The sequence below is a fragment of the Sphaerodactylus townsendi genome, linkage group LG14, assembly GCF_021028975.2.
Source record: "Sphaerodactylus townsendi isolate TG3544 linkage group LG14, MPM_Stown_v2.3, whole genome shotgun sequence".
Classification (NCBI taxonomy): Eukaryota; Metazoa; Chordata; class Lepidosauria; order Squamata; family Sphaerodactylidae; genus Sphaerodactylus; species Sphaerodactylus townsendi.
In genome coordinates this window covers 21,592,304-21,615,380 of record NC_059438.1, presented here as the reverse complement: position 1 = coordinate 21,615,380, position 23,077 = coordinate 21,592,304, and the positions used below count along the sequence as shown (strand labels likewise).

Sequence of the window (23,077 nt, the reverse complement as noted above, 5' to 3'; positions counted from 1 at the left end):
ACTCTCTTAACTTTTTAAAATCAAGTTTACCCTGACCTCTGTCATTGTGCCTCTTTACCTAATACTACATTGGTCTATTTTTAAAGATCTACATCCCACCCTTCAACCCAGAACTGTTTCTTCCCCCATGGCAGCATATAATATTATTTAACTAATCAGTGCCATATATCAGTAAAAAGCACTAAATGTACGTAACCTATCAAGTTCAATAGAAGTGCATATAATGGCAAGAAGCCCTCAGATTACACATTGTTCATTTTGAGCGGACAAAAACAGTTTCAGACAATACTTAACCCTCATTTCCAAAAAAACCAGTGAAGCTCAAGGTCCGTGCATAGTGTTCCACAATCCAGGTGCCACCCCAGAAAAGGCCCTGTCCTTTGTAGCTGTTTTATGTAACCGCAAAAGCTAGCATGATGTCGTGGTTAAGAGCAGGTGGACTCTAATCTGGAGAACCAGGTGTGATTCCCCACTCCTCCACCCGAATGGCAGAGGCTTATCTGGTGAATCAGATCTGTTTCCACACTCCTACATTCCTGCTGCCGGACCATAGGCTAATCACAGTTCTCTGTGAACTGTCTCAGCCCCACCTATCTCACAAGGTGTCTCTTGTGGGGAGAGAAAAGGTGAGGAGTTTGGAAGCCACCTTGAGTCTCCTGACAGGGGAGAAAGGTGGGATATAAATCCAAACTCTTCTTCTTCCAACCACAATCAGTCCCCATCCCACCCCTTAAAAATGCCTCCCTTTGGCACTCGGATTGGTTAGGGGGGGACTACAGATTTCCTGGAAAGACAGCCCCCCCCCCCTCGAGGCTCTAAACCTACATCTCCACCAGTTTCATAGGCTTCCTGCCCCTTCAGCCCCCGAAAAGCGAGGAGGGCTCCTATTACATCACCCCCTAGCAATTCCAGAAATGCCTTCTCTTCCGCAAGACAGAGAAGAAAGGGTCGGAGTGGGCGGCGCGGAAAGACCTCCGGGGAAAGAGGGGGGGGGGTTTTCAGCAAAAAAAAGGGGGGGGCAAGCGAGGTGGGGAGGCAGGAAAGATGCCCCCGCCCTCTCTCGACCAAAGGGCCAATCGAGAGGCACCAGGCGGGCGGGGAAAGGGTTAAGCCGGTGCTGCTCGGACTGCTCATTCCGGCGAAGGGTGCGAAGGGAAGCGCCAGTCCGGCTGCAGAGGAGGGGGCCGCCAGTGGGGTCTTCGCTCGCTCCCCCCCGCCCCGGCTTCTCCTCCGGCATCTCGCGGCTCTTTGCAGGCAGACCAGAGAATCCACCACTCCGCGGCTCCTGACGGCAGATTAGAGAATCCACCCGGCGCAGGCGACGCTCCCCTGGGCTGCAGGAGACTGTAGGAGGGGGGGGAGCGCCGCTGCCATTCATCCGGACCGCACTTTTCTCCTTCTTCGCCCCCTTCCTTGAGCTCTCCCCCCCCCCCCGGCAAGGAAATGGCCACGAAAATCGACAAAGAGGCGTGCAGGGAAGCCTATAACCTCGTCAGGGACGACAGCACAGACGTGAACTGGTAAAATCCGATGATGGACCGGGGAGGGGGGGGGGGCGTTTTTTTAAATTTAGCACGGAGTCGGAGGGGGGGGGGGATGGCATTTTCTAAGCTTTAAGCCCCGGCGTTGCCACACCCGGTGGTTGAGAAGCGGGCGGGCGGGGGGGGGGGGGGGGGAATGAATGGCCAGCTTTCCCCCGTCTCATCCCCAGGCGCAGCATTATTTATTTCTTTACACCCCCTTTTCCCTCCCGCGGGCACCCGAGCCTGATTGCATTGTTCTCCTTTTCCTTCTTTCGCAGCCCCACAACAGCCCTGTGAGGTCGAGGGGCCGAAAGGGCCCGACTCACTGGCCCAAGGTCACCCACGAAGCTCCGAGGGCAGGGAGGGGGGTTTGAATCTGGGTGTCCCCGAAGCAACATCCGCTACACCGCGCTGGCTCCAAAATTGCATGGGGGAGGGGGAAGAGAAGGGAGTTAGGACTGGGGCCCCTCCCCCTCCACAATCAGTCATTTAAGCCTTTTTTAAAATGTGTTGGTAAAACTGGAAGTTGGTAACACTTTGCATTAGCCGGGTCTAGCCAAGGTCCCGACGTCCCCCATACATACCCGGCGCAAGGCATCGTGAGTGTCAATTTCACTATTGTGTGTCAGTTTCAAGCGCCTGACCTGCCCCTTTTCTCCCCTTTTCCAAGGGTGTCGTTCAAGTACGACGGGGTCACAATAGTTCCTGGTCACAGTGGAGTTGACTATGAGGAGTTTACACGAGAATGCACAGGTAAGATCAGTTTTCTTTCTTAGGGGCGTGACGTCACTGACCCCCCCTCCGTTGCGAGAGGGGGAGGGAAGTCACCCGTGACACAACAGTGCTTGCCTGCAAATGGCTTTTATTGCGCCCGCCCCCCCCCAAACGTTTCCTCCTGGATAGTTTCAATGAACGGGGAGGGAGTTTATGATCTCACCCTGTGTGCAAGCAGCCCTAAGCTATGATCTCACCTCTTAATCCTCCTTTTGTCTCATCCCTGGTTTTCCCAAAAGGGGGAAAGGACTTTTTTTTAAAGCTTGAGATGTCTAAAAAAATTTTGTCAATATTTTTCTCACTTATAACATTAAACAGTGAGTTTTCGTCTTGTAGGTGAAATATCTCTTCAAGGTTATAAAAGTTAGTGCTTTTCTTTCTTTTTTAAAAAAACAATATTTATTTATTTCTGTAATTTATACCCCACCCTATACCGTAGTCTCGGGGTGGCTAATGAATAGGAATGAAACCCCCTTAAAACATATAAAGTTAACTTAAAAATGAAAACATCGCTAAAACAATACACAAAGTCCGTTAAAACCCCATTAAAAATCCACCCCCCCCCCCACCCTCCTAGGGCTGACATCAATAAGAGAGTCCCCTGAAAATGTAGGTCATCACAGGTCATATAACAGTGATGGCGAACCTTTTCGAGACCGAGTGCCCAAACTGCAACCCAGAACCCACTTATTTGCTCATAAAGTACCAGCACAACCATTTAATTTGGGCTACTGGGGTTTTAAGTTTAGAAAAAATGGTTGGCTCTCTAGAGGCATGTGCCTTACTTGGGAGTAAGCCACTGGTAGTAATTATTGAAACAGCTTTGACGGCAACCATGCAGCTGCTGAAGGCAGATGAATCCAAGACCCTAGGAGGGTTTGCTCAGAAGCAAGCAAATACACATTGCCAGCAGCAGAGCTTACTCCACAGGTGGGATGCGCTTTAGTTCTTTGCATGAGAATCAGTGGGGTTTGTGGCACTTAACAGGGTTACCCTATACTGCTTCCCCAAAAGGCTGGGTGCTACAGGGTTTAATGCTAAGAAATGAGCCCTGCATGGCTGGGCCATTCTGCATTGGCTTCAGGTAACAAAGGGGGGGCTATTTCCCCCCACATGATGAACTCCGTTTGTGCGTGCCCACAGAGAGGGCTCTGAGTGCCACCTCTGGCACCCATGCCATAGGTTCGCCATCACTGTCATATAACTACATAAGTGTTTGGATGAGAGACTATCAAAAGATTCTAGGGTAACTATACAGAGGAATGCAAAGGCAAACCACTTCTGGTAAAAAAAAACCTCCCCCAAGAGTCACCATAAGTTAGCTGTGACTTGACAGCCCTTTACACACCCACATAAAACTAAATAAGAGTCCTGCAGGATCAGACCAGCGGTCCATCTAACCCAGCATCCTGTCTTATGCAGTGGCCAGCCAGTCCTCTGAAGATCCAACAACAGGGTGTAGAGGCAGAGGCCTTCCCCTGTCAAAGAGAGTCCTGCTGGATCAGACCAGTGGCCTATCTAGGAGCAACATCTTGCACTCCACTGCTTGATCCCAATTCTGATTCCATTTGGAACCAATAGTAGAGCAAGAGACCTTCCCCTGAGAAGAACATAAGAAGAGCCCTGTGGGATCAGACTGGTAGTCCATCTAGTCCAACATCACCCCTCTCTGTCGGAATAATACCGGGGTGGGCGCATTTAAATATCTTGAATTATTGCTGAGTCCAAACAGAGATGGATTATCTGCAAGGGCCAAGATCCAATACCTTCCCCCATCATTACAAAGGGTTGCTTTCACTCCTCCACCCCTCTCTTCAGGGATTGGGTTTGTCCACACTGTAAAAATCAAGTGGAGACTCTTATACACATTATTCTTGACTATCAGAGATACGTGGGCATTAGGAATTTCTCTCCCAGGCTGGCCCTTGACAAATTAGAATGGGCGTGTCATTGTTCTGTTTGTGGAGCTTCTGTTAGAAACAGCTTCCAGGAATGTCATGCCTCTTGGAAGAAATGGCAGAGTACAAAATGAGGCTTGAACTTTCTAAGTAATGTATGCTGCTATCTCTCAGTGCTGTCTGCGCTTTGGAATTTTGCTCTTGGTTTTGCTGTTTTTTAAAATAAATACTTGGCAATGCTCTAGAACCTATTTTTAAATGCCAAATAAAGGTTGTTGTTGTTGAGACTTTGACATAATAATAATTAGTCCAGCATCCTATCTCACACAGTATCCAACCAGTTACTCTGGAGGTCCAACAACAGAGGTTGAGGCCTTCCCCTGATGCTGCCTCCTGGCACTGGGATTTAAAGGATGGAGTTTCCTTTCCATTACCTTGGCTAATGGCCATGGCTAGTAGTAGTAGCCAGATCCCTTCTCCATGAATCTCTAATCCCCTTTTCAAAGCAGTCTATACATCACCTGGCAGCAAATTCCTCATTTTATTTACTTGCTGTGTAAAGTATTTGCTTTTGTCTGTCCTGAATCTACTGCTCCATCAGCTTCATTGGATGCCCTTGAGTTGAAATGTTTTGGCAGAGGGAGAAAAACGCTTTCTCTGTTTGCTCTCTTTACCCCATACATAATTTTGAAAACCTCTCTCATGCCTGCCCCCCAGATCCATTTCATACAGAATTTAAAAAGTCTAATGGCTGAGACCTGTAGTGGATTTAAAGGAAACAGGTGCACTCTAAATCTGGAGAACTGGGACTTTTGGAACCCTGCTCCTGCCACGCCAAGGCTGTGGGAGGCTTATCTAGGGGCTCAGATTAACTGGTGCACTCCAGCACATGCCATTGGGTGACCTTGGGCTGATCACAGGTCAGGAATCTCTCAGCCCCACCCACCACACAGGGTGTTTGTTGTGAGGGAGAGAAGGGAAAGGAGATTGTAAGCCCCTTGAGTCTCTTTACAGGAGGGAAGGGGGGATATAAATCCAAACTCTTCTTCTTCTTCTAGGGAAGGTCCTCCAACCCCTTAACTGTCCTGGTTGCCCACATCTGTATTGCTTCCACCTCTGCAATGTCTCTATTGAGATACGGTGGTCAGAACTGCATGCAGTATTTTAAATGAGGTCGTACCATATATCTATGCAAGGGCATATAAGAAGAAGAAGAAGAAGAAGAGTTTGGATTTATATCCCCCCTTTCTCTCCTGCAGGAGACTCAAAGAGGCTTACAATCGCCTTGCCCTGCAACAAACACCCTAATAATAGTGGGGCTGAGAGAGCTCCGAGAAGCTGTGACTAGCCCAAGGTCACCCAGCTGGCGTGTGTGGGAGTGCACAGGCTAATCTGAATTCCCCAGATAAGCCTCCACAGCTCAGGTGGCAGAGCGGGGAATCAAACCCGGTTCCTCCAGATTAGATACACGAGCTCTTAGCCTCCTACGCCACTGCGAACATGGGCTGTTCTATTTCCCTTTCCACCCAATATACCTTTTTCACTGCTGTGTCACACTGGGTTGACATTTTCATTGAGCTATCCAGAATTGAACATTCTAGCCTGAGTAGCCCAGGCTGGCCAGATCTCTTCAGATCTGAGAAGCTAAGCAGTGTTGGTCATGGTCAGTATTTGAATGGGAGACCACCAGGGAATGCCAGGGTCGCAATGCAGAAACAGACAAATGGCAAACTGCCTTTGAATGTCTCTTTAAAACGTTGTGGGGTTGCCGTGAGTTGGCAAAAAAGGTCCAACTCATCTTTTGTGGCTGACCTCGATGCAATGAGTTTCCCAAACGCGGCTTGTTCTTTTCTCATTCATTCTGCTGAGGGGAGGCGGGGGCGGGCTTTGTGAGGTTTGCATATTTATCAAATTGCCCTCTCCATTGAAATCAATGGGGAAGCTCAGAAAGTATGCCTTTGTGCATTCCCAGAGTGCTGTGTGTGTGTGTCAGAGTGGATCTCAGGCCCCTTCCACACATGCAGAATAATGCACTTTCCATGCACGGTGCAGCGGGATTTTACTGTGCGGAATAGCGAAATCTACTTGCAAACAATTGGGAAAGTGGATTGAAAGTGCATTATTCTGCATGTGCGGAAGGGGGCTCCGTCTGTGGTTCAAGGAGATAGTGTGAGAATGAAATCTATATCTGTTGTGTTCTGGGATTTGGAGCCCTTCCCAGTTTCGCTTTGAGATGTGTGTGTCCTTTTAAAGTTAAGCCTCATGGCCAGTCCGCGCCACATCCAAAAGCTTTGGGTGAGCTGCTTGCAAGTCAGACTTTGCATTTGTTTGGTAAGGGTGGTGAAACTTGGGTTCATCAGATCTCTGGCGTCAGTCCGAAGAGTAATTTCATTCCAGGTTCTTAAGAGCAGGCTTTCCTTCTGTTGTTCCCCATCTACGAAATGGGAAGAGTCACACCCACCAGCAGTGAAGCAGAAGTGTGATGGTTTCAGTCCGGTGGCCTCTTTGTGTTAGTCATATTCTCCTGGAGTTGGAAAGCACCTTTAAAAAAAATTAAATCTGGGATGAGGAAGTCAAGGAGAGTGGAAGAGAACCGTTTCTCTTGGGCTGTGGGTGAAGCGGGGGGAGAAGAATGCTGAAGTTGCAATGAGGCTACTCTTCCTTGTCTGCATCCTTGCTTTTGCAATCACTTACATTTTGCAGTCACTCAGGAAGGGAAGGCAGCATGGTGCAGCCCCATCACAGAAACTAAGGCCCCTTCCGCACACGCAAAATAATGCATTTTCAAACCACTTTCACAACTGTTTGCAAGTGGATTTTGCCATTCCGCACAGCTTCAAAGAGCACTGAAAGCAGTTTGAAAGTGCATTATTCTGCATGTGCGGAATGAGCCGAAGGCAGAACTTGGAACAGAGACCTGCAAGGATGTAATTGTACCTCTCTATTCTGCATTGGTTAGACCTCACCTGGAATGTTGTGTACAGTTCTGGGCACCGCAATTCAAGAAGGATACTGACAAGCTGGAATGGGTCCAGAGGAGGGCGACCAAAATGGTCAAATCCATGCCCTACAAGCAGAGACTTAGGAAGCTGGGGATGTTTAGTTTGGTGAAGAGAAGGCGAAGAGGTGACAATGACAGCCCCATTGAGATATTTGAAGGGATGCCATGTTGGTGAGGGAGCAAGCTTGTTTCCTGCTGCTCCAGAGACTAGGACCAGGAGTCATGCGTTCAAGGGGAAGGAAAAGAGATTCCACCTAAACAGCAGGATGCTCCTTTCCCTTCCTCTCCCCATAACAAACACCCTGTGAGGTGGGTGGGGCTGAGAGAACTCCAAAGAACTGTGACTAGCCCAAGGTCACCCAGCTGGCATGTGTTGGAGTGCACAAGCTAATCTGGTTCACCAGAGAAGGCTCCACAGCGCAGGCTCTCTAGATTAGAGTGCACCTGCTCTTAACCACTACGCCGCTGCTGCTCTGCATACAGACATAAATACGTAACACCAAAGGCACCACAGTAATTCAGAGCTTTCTCCTCCAAAGGGTGCCCAGCAGAGGTGGGATCCAGCAGGTTCTCACAGGTTCCCGAGAGTAGGTTACTAATTATTTGTGTGTGCCGAGAGGGGGTTACTAATTGGTGATTTTGCCACGTGATTTTTGCCTTCGTTACGCCCCTCCTCTCAGCCAGTATGCATGCAGGGCAAACAGTCTAGCGAGGAGGTGCCCCGGCGTTAGCTGGCAGCCATGTGCCCTGCGATGCATTCGTTGCTAAGCGCCTTAAGAGTTGGCGTACGCAGCAGCTGCGTCCTTGCCACAGTCCCACCCAGGAATGCCCTGCCCCTGGAATGCCCGACCATGCCCCATCGTGCCCCGCCCAGCCCCACTGGCGCTACACCACAGTTTGAATCCCACCACCATGGGAACCTGTTACTAAAATGTTTGGATCCCACCACTGATGCCCAACACGGTTCACTGTATGGGCATGAAGTCACATTGACCACCCCTTGCGTAAATTCCTCAAACCACTGCATGTGTCAGCTTGAAACTCTGGACTGTGTCTTCATTAACTCCCTCTGTTTATTTGCAAAGTTCTCATTTTTCCAACTGTGAGGGAACAAACGTTGCCGACACATATGAGGTTCCAGCTTGCTTTTAGGTTTAGCATAACAAAGGAGGGAGAGAATTGCTCACAGGGGAAGCAGAAAGATATATGAGTCTTTGTCAGAGACCGATGCATTTGTGAATGACTGGACCCAAATTTGCTCAGCCGGGGCCCATTTTCCCTGCCTATAACTGGGAGAAGGTTTTCCTCCTTCCTGTGGGGGGTCTGTGATTACCAAAACAGCTTGGCTGATGTGAACAAAGGGAAACAGCAGATCTTTTGTAAGGAGCTGCTCACGTGCAATTTCTGTACAGTGGAACCAAGTGCAGGCTGTGGTCAGGTTAGGATATTCCCGGATTCTTCTTGGAGATGGGTTGTCCCTTCTCTCCTTGGGGTGGCTACAGTGCTGCAGAGAATGAAGTTATCCCTGCTACTGATGACCAAACAGCCTTGGAGAAAGGGATGCCTCTACCATCATAGCTTGGAGTGTGCAACATCTGGAAAAATACTTCTCCCTGCTTAGGCCCGTGGTGGCGAACCTATGGCACTCCAGATGTTCATGGACTGCAATTAGCCCAAATAAACTCAAAAATACACACGTTGCACTCTGGCTGTGTCTAATCTTATATGTTAATCTTATATATAATTGAACAACTTAACACTTCTATTTGTATTTACATTTCCTTATTTCTCTGACAAAGTTCTTAAAGATACAGCATAAGTCTTCCAACTCTTATAACTAAACATAAATAATCACTTAGTCCATGCAATTCTTTGTTCAGAAACAAAACTTCAGTTCCATATAGTCCGTATATCAATTCTGTAGGTTCTACATAGAAACGTCTCACGCGTATAGAACGTTTTTCGTTGTTCAATTATATATAAGATTAATATATAAGATTAGACACAGCCAGAGTGCAACGTGTGTATTTTTGAGTTTATTTGGGCTAATGTTGACATTGCACTCTTAAAGATAGTGGTGATTGTTAGCATGGACTGCAATTCCCATCAGCCCCTGCCAGCATGGCCAATTGGCCAGGATGGCAGGGGCTGATGGGAATTGTAGTCCATGAACATCTGGCGCTGAAACTCTTGAGATTAATTGACTGAGATTTCTTGAACTGTGGCACGTTGTGGGCCTCTAAAGACCCTGTTTTGGAGCCTGCATGTGATGTGATCTACGTTTAGTACCGACCTCATGGTCTGTCCCTTTAAAATTCAGAAAATCTGGCACATGGGGTACATTTCATGTGACTGAAGGAGCTTTGGGTTTATTTAAGAACTATTTCAGCTCCACTTTCCCCAAAGATGAGGGACAATATAATTTTAGAAATGATTATACTAATAAACAATCACACAAACCAGGTAACAATTGCATGCAGAGATAAAAATTGAAGATGGATAAAAAGCATGCCATTTAGAAGTCACCATGTTTGGTCATAACCAGACAGGGCAGCTGACAATGAGGCAGGCACACCTGGGCCACAAAAGTTTGAATCCCACATATTTTTTGGGGGCGGGGGGCAGGAAAGAACTAACTTAACCTAGACACCAAACAGAGAGGCCCTCTTGCTTTTATTAAAACGCCTTTCTTTTGGATTGCTTTGCTCTGTTCCAGCCAACAGCAAAAACAACCAGCTGGAATAGCATTTAAGGGTCAACACGATTTGTATTTTAATCTCCCTCTAAGGTCTGCTGTTCCAAGCCGTCCTCCTTAATGTTTACTTTAAAAGGGTAAGACTGTCGGGTGGGGGGCGGGAGAGGGACGAAGATGAGTCTGAGCAGCAATGAATGTGGTTTGAGTTTTTCATTGACAGCCTGTTCCTGTCTGCAAATCATTTCCACCCTCCTTCCTGCTCTCTGCCTTTGCAAATTATACCATCCTGGGCTGCAAGGCAGATGCTATTTCAGACGACCCTCCGCTTTCTCCTGGCCATCTGGAATTCAGTTCGTATCCCTGCAAAATCAAATGTGAGGGTTCCTTCGATATTTGTTGGTTTGCGTTTTAAATCCACCCTTGGAGCAGATGTCACAGCCAAACGGACCTGCAGTTCACCAAGTAATCTGAAGAAAAGCCCGGCCCGGCCTGCTTCTTCCGCTGCGAACAGCAATTTATTTGCAGAAATCAGCAGTTGTCGGTTTTCACAGCCTCCAAACGTATCGATCGCTTGCTCGCTAACCTGTTCAGATTCATCGGGTGTTTGTTAAAAGGTCAAAAATGGTCCGGGGCTGATCGGGAGCGTCGCCAAGTCAGGAAATTCCTGGAAATTTGGAAACGGAACCTGGGAGAGGCAGAGTTTGGGGAGCAGGTGGATCATTTTATTTATTTATTATGCACAAGATCTCTAGGCAGCTGTAACGTTCAAACGTCCCCACACATAAATTAATCTCGAGAAACACGACAACACACAGAAGTTAAAATCCAGACCCTATCCCACCCGCCCCCAACCAGCAGCATCATAGATGGGGCATTGAGGAAGACTAACAAAATGCCTTGGGGAAGGGGAAAGTCTTTTCCAGGGACCTACACCCCTAAAAGGTAGGCACCCTGCAAACCTCTGAGGGAAGATTATTCCAAAGCCCAAGAGCAATCACAGAGAAAGCCCTTCTGTGCACCCCACCCCCCATATCTCACAAAGAAGGTATTCCCTGTGATTTCAGTGCCCACACAGGTACATAAGGGCACATATCTCCTTAGGGAGGCATAGTACCACAGACTCCACTCTCTAAAGCAGCCATTATCTCCAAGGGAACTGGAGAGCCAGCGTGGTGTAGTGGTTAAAAACAGGTGGATTCTAATCTGGAGAACCAGGTTTGATTCCCCACTCTTCCACCTGAGTGGTGGAGGCTTATCTGGTGAACCAAATGCGTTTCCTACATCCCTGCTGGGGGACCTTGGGCCAGTCACAGTTCTCTCAGAACTCTCTCAATCCCACCAGCCTCACAAGGTGTCTGTTATGGGGAGAGGAAGGGAAAGGAGCTTGTAAGCCACCTTGAGTCTCCTTACAGGAGAGAAAGGCGGGGTATCAATCCAGAACCCTTCTTCTTCTCTTAATTGTCTGGGTTAATTGTGATTCTACGACATCTTGTAGGTTGGCTATTCTGCTGATATGAACACTGTGGATATAAAAGGGTTCTGTTTTCTGTCTGTCCTATTATTTCTGCAGTCTGGATTTTACTCACATACATGACGGTCAAGGGAGGAAATGTACACATCAGCTGTCAGGATGTGAAGTTATTTTATTTTACATACAGAAGTACGCCAGTGGTCTCAGAGGTACTGGCCGGCTTCATCTGCTTATGCAGGAAACCACTTGGAAAAACTCAGTAACTGAGAAGAAGTGGACTTTGGAAGTACTGATTGGGTTATGTGTCTTTTGGGTGTGAACTGCAGAGTTAATTTCTTATCTACAGCAGCAGAGAGGTGTACCTGGAAAAGCAAAGGTTGCCTGACTCATTTCTTGGAAGTACGAGAAACCTGGTTGGGGAATCTTAGAAACAAGTAGCAGTAGTAGAAGAGTTTGGATTTATACCCACCTTTCTCTCCTGTAAGGGGACTCAAGGTGGCCTACAAGCTCCTTTCCCTTCCTCTCCCCACAACAGACACCTTGTGAGGCAGGTGGGGCTGAGAGAGTTCTACTGAGATGCCAGCTCTCCCCCACGCCCTAGCCTTCCCAAGCCCCACTCTCCAGGCATTTTCCAAACTGGACTTGGCAGCCTACCTTTTGCCATTTCCTTTCTATGTGATCGAGTGGTCTACAGATACGAAGGCTCATATTCCGCACATGCAAAATAATGCACTTTCAAACTGCTTTCAATGCTCTTTGAAGCTGTGCAGAATACCCAAATCCAGTTGTGAAAGTGGTTTGAAAACGCATTATTCTGCGTGTGCGGAAGGGGCCTAAGTTTTATGCATTAATGATCTAGTTCTGCCTCAAAATGACACAGCTTGCTGAGCACGGGTGTATGGCGCCAGTCACAAATCACTGGGAAGAATTTGGGTTTATTTTGAAAAGTTCATTTGGGTCTTTCAGAGTTTTCAGACTGAAAGAAACCTTGACATCTACCTTAAGGACTACCCCCTGATGGCTCACATAGCAATAAATATCTCTTTCCAAGTGCAACCAGACGTTTGGGTCCACAAATGGACACACTGCGTACCACTTAGGGGGTCATATGGGGGTCAAATGTCCCCGGGCTATGGCCATTTAGTCACTTGGGGAGTGAAAAATTGCCCCCACACCCCTCCTCCTTCCCCTGGGTCCATACACTGACTTCAAGACCTGGTGCAAAAATTTTCTTGCTTGGTCATGGAGGGGGAGGGCAGCCGCCCATATGTAGGGGTGGGGCAGAAAACTGAGATTTTGCACCAGGCTACATTTCCCCTAGATATGCCTCTGACACACTGTCTTGAAATGTACTAGGAGCAGCAGTGGCGTAGGAGGTTAAGAGCTCATGTATCTAATCTGGAGGAACCAGGTTTGATTCCCAGCTCTGCCATCTGAGCTGTGGAGGCTTAACTGGGGAATTCAGATTAGCCTGCACACTCCCACACACGCCAGCTGGGTGACCTTGGGCTAGTCACAGCTTCTCGGAGCTCTCTCAGCCCCACGCACCTCACAGGGTGTTTGTTGTGAGGGGGGAAGGGCAAGGAGATTGTCAGCCCCTTTGAGTCTCCTGCAGGAGAGAAAGGGGGGATATAAATCCAAATTCCTCCTCTCCTCCTCCTCCTCTTCTTCTTCCTCTTCTTCTTCCTCTTCTCCTCCTCCTCCTCCTCCTTCTTCTCCTCCTTCTCCCTTCTTCCTTCTTCTCTCTTTTTTTCCCCCCCAGGGGCCAAAAAACTCTCCTTTCAGCCATTTCCCCAAGAGGGCATTTTCAGATCCCATGCCTTTTAACTTGACTTGTAAAGTACATTGGACACAAATTTGAAATTGGCAGAATGCCGGTGGTGCTCTTCTTTTGATAGTTGGTGTGTGTTTAAACACACGGTCTCCTCTTTCTGTAAAAGATGGAACTCACTCCAGAAGAACAAAGCCGCACTTTCTTGGAACTTTCTCTCTTGCGCTCCACTGTTGAAGAGACAAGGGGCCCTCTCCCGCTTTTCAGCGGGCCGCCCTGCTGTCTGAGCCCCGCCGACAGCATCCTCATCTGCTTCCAGGCTGTTATCTGCACAACAGCTGCTTTATTTCCTCCACGCATCAGCAATATTTTTTGGCTTTTTGGCAAGGAAAAGAGCTGTGTGTGCAGGGGAGAAGGGTGGCATTTCCTCTTTCAAAGGGAAGTTGCTCTTTAAAAAAAGATAACACATTTCTTGGAGAAATTACGGCTGGGTTTATGGAAGGCAAAGAAACAGGGGAGGGAGATTTCCATTAAGAATCAAGAGGGTGTTTGGAAAGAAATGCAGTTCCAGAGGTGGTAAAGCAACGTCCAATCCAGCCAATGCTTGCCTCCTCTCCCAGCATCTGAAAATCTAAAAAGAAACAGTTAGGTCCCTTCCGCACGCACAGAATAATACATTTTAAATCCACTTTCAGAGCACTTTGCAGCTGGATTTTAACTGTGCGGAATAGCGAAATCCACTTGCAAACAATTGCGAAAGTGGATTGAAAGGTATCCTTCAGGCTTGAAAGGAATTTTAATTTTCAAAATATTATTAATCTCTGTATTTATCATTTTCCAAAACTGAACAAAATTCTACTTCCTTTTGAACCCCATCACTGAGATGTCACCTATTGCCATAGCCTCTGGCAAAGGGTTCTGCCCGATACCTTCTGACCTCACCTTTTCTGCATCAGTGCCTGTCTTGCAGAAGATGTGTTAGGATGTGTGACTGGGGCAGTGGTGTGGGTGGTTAGCTTGGATGGGGGAGGGCTCAGAGAACCAGTGGCCCCTGTAAGCAGGATGTTTCCATCCTGGCTCCTTGCCAAATCCCTTCCCCGTATATACAGTCTAAAAGATCCCCTCCTAGCCGCCTCTCGCATTGCTAAAGCTGAGTGCTCATTCCCCTTCGCTATTTTAAAACCATATGTGCGCTGTTACACTCTTAGCAGCTGGTGGAGATTCCCTTTAATAAATTTATAACCCCTGTTAGGCTAGGTAATACAGACCACGGCTTCAGCATGCTGTCAGTAGCTGACACGGGCCTGATCTTGACTCTACCCACTGGAGTAGCAAGGAGGGCACGGGGGGGGGGGCGCTAGAGTCCCAGTAGTCCCTTCGGGGGGGGTGCATTGCAAAACTGCACTCCCCCCTTTGCAACCGTGCCTCACCCAGTTGAATGCCGGCCTGCGGGACTCGCCCAAGTTCGTCCTGACCCCCTTGCTGGGGTCACTGTCAGTTTGTTGCAATATGACAGCAAATTCATATCTAACAACATGTAGGGAGGGCATGTCACTGCGAAGTCCTTCTGACTTTAGAGGGGAGGAACAGAACAAACAGACCAGAGACTCCGAAGGAGATCTTGAAAGTAGGTGGGCTCAATTGGGGCAGGTACCCCGCTGCGCAGCTTCGATGAAGAGTTCCTCAGCATTATTGGCACCTTTCCCCAGTTTCACAGCCAATTCTCTTCTCTGCTTTCTATCCAGACGATATCCGATTGTTTGGCTTTGTCCGATTTACCACTGGCGATGCTATGAGCAAGCGGGTCAAATTTGCTCTGATCACATGGATCGGGGAGAGCGTCAGCGGCCTGCAGAGAGCCAAGACAGGAACAGACAAGACTTTGGTTAAAGAAGTAGTACAGGTAAGTTGTTTGGAACGTTTTGCCCGGAAATGTCTACGGTTGGAGTTCTTTGAGAACAAAGGCCTTGAATGATTGGCTCAGACTTCTGGCTGTGTCTTGTGCAATATCGGGGAATTCCGAAAGTTCATAAGCTGCAATTCTCTTTCCTTGTGATAAGCAGGCAGGACTAAATTTACCAACTGGCTAGGGAAAAAAAACTGGTTCAGTGCCTTTGGAGGTAAATTGGATGACTTGCTATGACTGTGAAACCTTTGTAGCTGATTTTATCTTTTGCTTTCAGTTGGGTTTTTCTGTGCCTTGGAATCAGTTTCTCTAAACGCTGCTGCTATCCTTGGCTGTCTTGTCCGCTTCCTGTTTCCCTTCCAATATTGCCTCAGCAGTCAGAAAATACACACTTTCACACAAGCTGAATAATGCACTACTAAATCTGCTTTCGGTGCATTTTACTGGCTGTTTACAAGTGGATTTTGATGTTTTATGTAGCAAAATCCAGTTTTTTAGTGAGAGAAACCTTTATTAGGCATTTAAATACAAAAAAGATTCAGACTAAAAATGTTACAATTATAAAACATTTCAGAACAAGCAAAAGAAATTTGGCTTCAAATATTTCTAACTCAGAGTTATTCAATAACTTAATCATTTTTATTTTATCTGGAAGAGACACAAATCCTATGGGAAATAATGCGCCCAAATCAGATCTAATACTGTTATATTTAGGACAATAAAGCAAGACATGAACAAGTGAATTGTGAGGACAAAACAGACAGCGATGCTCGGAATGGGAGGTGTTAGAAAAACGACCTTGAAGTAAAGCTGAGGGAAAGGAATTACATCTTGCTCTGGTCATAACCCACCTAAATTTATAATTTACCAATTGGTCCAAAGAAGTGACGGGGCAAAATTTCTGCACTCATTTTGGCCTCTTCGGAAGTCATAGAAGATCAGAGAAGCCCCATGGTTTCTGAAACAGGGCAAAGTGTGACTTTTTCTTCCCTTCGCAATGAAGGCGAAGCAAATCAGGATGCATTATGTTTCCTTCAGGTATTCCAGCTCCTCCTCCTCACTGTCCTCCACTCACACAACAGCTCTTCTGGCCTAGATTGAAAGGGCTGTTCTTTGAATTTTTTGCGCTGTGGGTCTATAATGCAATGCAATAGACCCGTGCAATTGACATGGACTATTTGCATAATCAATAAACCCAAGATGGCACCATGAAAAAAAAGCACCACAACCAGTAAGTTCCCAAAAAGTTAACAATAGTTCTCCATGGCCTTGGGGCAGAGAAAGGAGCAGCAGTGGCATAGGAGGTTAAGAGCTCGTGTATCTAATCTGGAGGAACCGGGTTTGATTTCCAGCTCTGCTGTCTGAGCTGTGGAGGCTTATCTGGGGAATTCAGATTAGCCTGTACACTCCCACACATGCCAGCTGGGTGACCTTGGGCTAGTCACAGCTTCTCAGAACTCTCTCAGCCCCACCTACCTCACAGGGTGTTTGTTGTGAGGGGGGAAGGGCCAGGAGATTGTCAGCCCCTTTGAGTCTCCTGCAGGAGAGAAAAGGGGGATATAAATGGAAACTCTTCTTCTTCTTCTTTAACCGGAAATGCTGCTGCCATCTGTGACTACATTTCTGTCCTATGAACAAATCTGGCTTCTTGCGCTAACCACTAAGGCGAACAGCCAAGCAAACTTTTCAGAGTGAGGTTTGCTCTGGGTGTTATTCCAACTCTGCTTGTCACAGTGCCACAGAGCGATTCAGGTTAGTGCTGCATCCCGGCCCCCTGGCCCACAATAAATGGTCACGCTTGTTTATGGGACCCAGAGGCTCTGGGATAAACACAATAGCTGCAATTCATTCCCAGGGTACTGGCGAGGTCAGGAAGGGAGTGTGTGAGAAGCAAGCAGAGCGTTTCTTGTCTTTGAAAAGTGTGTCTTGGGGCTGGGATTTTAAAGGAACTAGAAACTTGTTTGGGAGTGACAAAAAACTTGACACTTTCCCTCTTTTGTTTCAACAAGGCTGTTTATGTTTGAACCACGAGGATTTTTTAAACGTTTATATATTTTTTTGCATTTTTCAATACAATTCTACAAGCATAACCCGTCCACTGGGAGGGAACCAACAACTCCAGAAACATGTTGGAATAAAATTCTGTTAAGTCTTTTAGGTGCTACAAGATTTCTCACTTAAATTCCTCCTCTGAGCTTCATGACCAAAGCAGGATTTGAATCCAGGTCTCCACCGACCTAGTCCAGTACTTTCACCCAGTGATCACTAACTGTGGGCATCACGACATCCACCAATTAATTTGCTGGCTCCCATTTGTTTTTGTCGAGTTCTGGCTTTCCTCTACTTCTCTGGAACAGAAGGAGCTTTGGAAGAAACCAGGAGATATTACTCTTGTTTCTGTAGGGAATATCCATTCACAGATGGATGCTCGCAGCATATTTGGGATCGACTCCAGTATACCGTGGCAGCCATTTTGGGATGGTGCCCTCTCCCTGTCTTCCAAACTGCTCCCAGATTGGGGACCGCCTGCTCTAACCACTACACCCCAATGGCTCTCCCTCCCCTTATTCTTTCTTAGTTTGCCTTTTTGTCTCTTGTAGAATTTTGCCAAAGAGTTTGTGATCAGCGACCACAAGGAACTGGATGAAGACTATATCAAGAGCGAGCTGAAGAAAGCCGGGGGTGCGAATTACGATGCCCAGACGGAGTGAACGCACAGTGGTTTCCTGGTCCCCCGGGCCCAGATCAGGAAGGGAGGGGGGAGAAAAGCACAACAGGTCTTCAAAAATCGAAACTGAGCGAGAAGGCAAGGCAAGTGAGAGGCCGGCTCTGCAGTCTGCGAAGCTTCTTCCAAGCCCCTTCCTGTGTCTCCAAATGGACCTTGACTTCTCATTCCATCCAGTGAATCATCTCTGCCTTTGATCCCTCCTTTTCACATTGTTTAAACGAATCTGTCTCTTCTAACAAATGTTACACAGCTCTTTAGACACCAGCTGCCCTGTTTTCTCCCAAGTTCTGTTCTCACAGTTTGTTCTGAATTCGCCATATCCATTCTTGCTTAGGGGAGGTTTGTGCATGACCCTCCCGTGGTAGAAGAACTCCCAGAAATGAGCACCGAGTGAGTTAGCGGCAGCCTAATCTTGCTGGGTTTTGTGGGGGGCTTGTTCCCAAATAGATGTGCACAGGATTGCAGCCGTACACCCTGGCTCTGAGCCCAGTTCCTCAAACTCAATCCCCTGCTGAATTCAATGAGGCCTCTTCTCGAGAAAGTTTGCAGAGGTTCATGGCAGCACAGTCCTGGCTACACCAGCAGCTGCTAATGCCAGTGGATCTCTGGGCTTACACCAGCCTAAACCTGCTGCTCTGGTATAATTTAGAGACACACTTACACACTTGTGTAAGGGACTTACAGAGCACTCCTCTGCAGAGTTAATCCAGTTTAAACTCCCAGAAATTAATGGATTTAGCCTGGAATAATAATCCACATGATGGAACTGTTGGTCAATATCCTATGGCCGTGGTGGCGAACCTTTGGCACTCCAGATGTTATGGACTACAATTCCCATCAGCCCCTGCCACCATGGCAGGGGCTGATGGGAATTGTAGTCCATAACATCTGGAGTGCCAAAGGTTCGCCACCACAGTCCTATGGCTTTCTGCCTGGGGTAACTCCAGTATAGGATTTTGGTGTTAGTTTGGCAGATGTTTCGGGGGGATTTTGATGCTCTTTTTTTGTTGTTGAGAATGTGCATTATTTTGTTCCGCAACTCAAGGCGATCCTCTCAAACTGGACCCCAAACTGTGGTCTGTAGCAGGAATTCTATGGATTACTTGAGTGGAAGTAGCCTGTATTTCAGTTCTTAACGAAACAGGAAGGAATATAATTTGCCTTAACAGAATTGCTTGGCTGTGTGCTCTGTATCCTCCTCTTCTAAAGAAAGGGTCTTTTTTTAAAAAAATCTCTTTTTGTAAGTAGCTATAACAACAGTAAACAAGGGGTGGGAAGCAAACTGTCAGATCATTTGGTTGTGCTGTTTTGTACTTGTGTGCGTTTTTTTTTAAATCTTTGCATTTGCGTTTTCAATATTGTAGAGCAGGGGTGTCGAACCCATTGGTTATGGGGGCTGGATAGGACATACGTGTGACTGGCCAGGCCCGGGGGGCGGGTATGTGTGTCTGCTTGGACTGGTGGGTCCCCACATGCAGGCTCACCCCCCCCCCCAACCCATCCGGCCAGACCTGACCAAGACACATTTATGTTCAATCCGGTTCTTGTAACAAATGAGATGACACCCTTATTGTAGAGTATGAGATCATTACCCCAAAGGAGCCTGGAATGATGGTCCCATTGACACTCTAGTACAGTGGTGGCGAACCTTTGGCACTCCAGATGTTGTGGACTACAATTCCCATCAGCCCCTACAATTGGCCATGCTGGCAGGGGCTGATGGGAATTGTAATGATCCTGGAGTGCAAGTCCATACAACAGTAAATGCTGTCTCTTGTAAAACCCCTTTGTTTCCACAAGCCTTGAACAGCAGTACATATACGCCAAATGAAAAAAGTGTACCTTTTCAACAATAACTTGGAAAATCAATGCCAGGATATCTTAATCCAAAGACATCCTGCTAAGGGGAGAGGGACCCGAAACAAACAAAAATTGCTGAAATCGGAATCTACGAAGCCCAGCTTGCTAAGCTGCCACCAGCCCCTTGATCTATCTATCGCAACAGCTAGAAGCCAAGCGGCAAGCTTCCAACCTCCCTGGGAGTATAGATAAGAAAGTCACCCCTACAAGGTAGACCACTTGCACAGTGAGTTTCTCCCAAATGTGAATCTGGTATTGTGCAATCACTGGGATTTAGACTGATGCCACAAAGCACCTCAGCAGACGATGAAAGGAAATTTATTAAAATTGTGGAGGAAATGCAAACAAGAGAGCATTAACGGCGAGGAATAAAATAATAACACCGAAACCAGAAAGGATTAACTGCACAGTAAAATAATATTGGTTCAAAGGCCCGTTTCAAAGCAAGGTGTTAACCGGTTTCCAGCTGTATTCTTCAGCTTCACAATGGGAGACTTTATCTAGAGCAAAGCCCCAAGATGTCAGAGAGCCGTGTTAGGTGTCAAGAGAATATTTGTCAACGTCTAGATTACGCTGAATCAGGGAATCTATCCAGAAGCACACCTTGCAAGGCTAAATAGCCAAACTTTATCAGCAAAGGGTTTGAGGTGGTCACAGCCCACTGACCCATCAAATCCATGCCTGATGATCTAAGACAATCATGCCACCCAATGGCTGACCATTTGACCGCAAGGGTCAGGATGAGAGAGCACAGTAGGATTTATTCTGCAGCTATAGCCCCGCCCCCCTTTCCTTGTCACGTTGACCCAGCAATATTTTCATCAGCTATTTGGAATGCAGCACAGACATTCTGTGACCTCGACAACCTGGGGAGACCATATCTTCTACTTCCAACACCTGGCTCCTTCTCAGTTTCTTAAACTCGGTTATATTGCAAGCACACAGCACAGTTGAATTCCACGTTATTATTTTGTAATGGGCCTGAAGCCTGAACCACTATTTGAGAACAGGAGACTGCCTTGTGAAGCCGGAGGGTATGTCTACACCGCAAATTTAAACCAGTTGCAAGCCCATTTGATGGCTATGCCCCTCAGAGAGGCTTTGGGAATTGCAGTTCTCTATCAAGGCTGGTACTAGCTATCAAAATTCTCAGCCCCTTCAGAAAGTTAGGAATCCCATGTTTCTCTGGGGGAATTCTGCACATCTTCAGCACTTCCAAACCAGTTTACATTTTAGGCATAGATATGCCCCGGAGCCTTAGAGATGTCTATTTGAAATATATATCTCTGATACTAAAAGCAGGAACCAAACTGGTGTTTGAATTGGTGTAGCCAGCCGATGCTTGGCAGAAGTTAAAAATAACACAGCAGGTTTTTTTAAAGTTACGACTGGAATACTTTTGTGTTTTACAGACACCCCCCCCCCCCTTTCATTTCTAAGGAATATCAATGGGATTGTACTTGGGGGACATTGTACTTTTTTTGAGTTTGGTCGTCTCTAATCAAATAAAAAAGTTTCTTTTTTTTTGTCCTTAAATTATCCTTTATTTAGACAGTGCATCAAATGGGCCTGAATGCCACGTGAAGCCCGAACTTGGCTGGCCCCCTCCCAAACACCATCCTGGAAGCTGATGCCCTGAAAATTTAGTTGGTCGATAACTGCAGTCAATAACTGAGCCGCATAAAACAGTTATAAATTTGCAAAAGGATTTGAATATGCGGCGGAATCATTCCCATTCGGGTAATAGAACAATAGGGAGTGTAATTAAATGCACAATGACTGCGAAAAGGAACACATGCGAACTTTGGAAATGGTTGCATCTCCAGATGCAATCGTCAGTGTTTACACCTTATGCTTGGAGATATGTAACTGTTCCATTTCGGGGTTTACACGGGTTGTACTGGGGCAGATCTCACTTGGCACCAGCTCAGGGGCGTATCTAGGGAAAATGTAGCCCAGTGCAAAATCTGAGTTTTCCGCCCCCCTTCCCCAGATGGGCTCTTGCCCTCCCACACCACGACCAGGTCATCTCAAAGTCACCATCACATTATAGAACAGGGGTCTGCAACCCGTGGCTCTGGAGCCGCATGTGGCTCTTTCAGCCTTATACTGTGGCTCCGCATGGCCTGGAGGTCGGAGGATAGTATGGGCATGTCCCTCCAGAGCAGCCGCCATCCCCCCTCTGCTATCCCCACAGCCCCCATCCCCACTGCCCCACGGAGCAGGCAGCTGCCTGCTCCGTCGAGGAACAGAAGGTGTTCTACCTGGCGCATTTTGCTTTCCATAGCCCAGAGGCGGCGGCATGAGGCAGACCGCCAGATGCCATCCCTCTCTGCCCCCCACGGAACAGCTGGCCTGTCTGCTCCTATCAGGTAGGGGTTTCCTTGCCTGGCTGCTGCCTCACTGCAGAAGCGAGACAGCGGCACTGTGAAGGCGCGGAGCGCCATCCCCTCTGCCCACGGGCAGGCTACCTGCTCCGTTGGACAGAAGGGTTTCCTACCTGGTGCCTCTGCCTTCCAGCGCTGGAAGGAAAGGTGAGTGGAGGGGCCGAACTGGAGGTGGCTCTGTGTGGAGCCGCCTCTCCGGCTTGGTAGATCTTTGGGGCTGTGGAAAACGGGTCCAAATGGCTCTTTGGGTGGTAAAGGTTGCCAACCCCTGTTATAGAACATGCCCCAACTCACACATCTGAGGTGGGAAGGAGGAAGGGTTTTTCGCCCCCGTGTGACTAAATGGCTGCAGCTGGGGGACATTTGACCCCATATGTCCCATTGGGTGGTACGCCCCTGCACCAGCTTATCTCTTTTGTGTCTTTTCTGTGAAAAAAGTTGGCCCTCCCTCAGCCACTAGGGACATAATTCAAGAGCAACTGTGGGATGATTTAAGGATGAGTTACACTTGTGACATTCTTCAGGAATGGCCCAGTTTAGATCTGAGTTGTGAAGTTTCTCAGGCTCTCAAGGTTGATTGTCCAGAAACCCCAGAGTTGGATGAAACTGGCCCGGAGTCATTCAAGGTCAAAGCTCTCTTGCACACGTTCTGGTTGCAAGGATGAAAATTCTGACCTATGTAAACCATTGGTGATCCTGTGATATGCAGGTCATCGTTTTATTAAGGTGTTCCTAAATTCAAAGTGGGGGGGGAGGGATGCTATAATGATAAGGTCTGGGAACCCACCCAAATATTTCAAAGCTTATGTAAAATGACACCTCGTGCGGGATTTTCTCGCAAGCCGACTTTATCCTCAACTGAACATAATCAAAGAGCTTGATGCTTTCTGTAAGCAGCACCCAATTTGCAGGATTCAGGGGAGACACAGTTAGTGGATTTAAGGATTCCCCTGAGCAGCTAACCAGCTCTCCCTCGGGCAAAGTTGCCGAGCCTCTCCTTATGATGGCAAGCCCCAGGGCAATTTACTTAAAAGTAGCAGAGCCGGTGTCCTGGCCACGCTCC

At 47.5% G+C, this 23,077-nt stretch overlaps 1 protein-coding gene across 1 annotated transcript; it reads left to right on the top strand.

The window, feature by feature from the left end:
- Positions 1 to 986: 986 nt before the first annotated feature.
- Positions 987 to 19,049, top strand: COTL1 (coactosin like F-actin binding protein 1). The gene is made up of 4 exons (XM_048515603.1): positions 987 to 1,520; positions 2,194 to 2,276; positions 14,879 to 15,036; positions 17,640 to 19,049. The coding sequence occupies exons 1-4, from the start codon at positions 1,444 to 1,446 to the stop codon at positions 17,748 to 17,750; spliced, it is 429 nt and encodes a 142-aa protein (XP_048371560.1). The 5' UTR covers positions 987 to 1,443; the 3' UTR covers positions 17,751 to 19,049.
- The last annotated feature ends 4,028 nt before the right edge of the window (positions 19,050 to 23,077 follow it).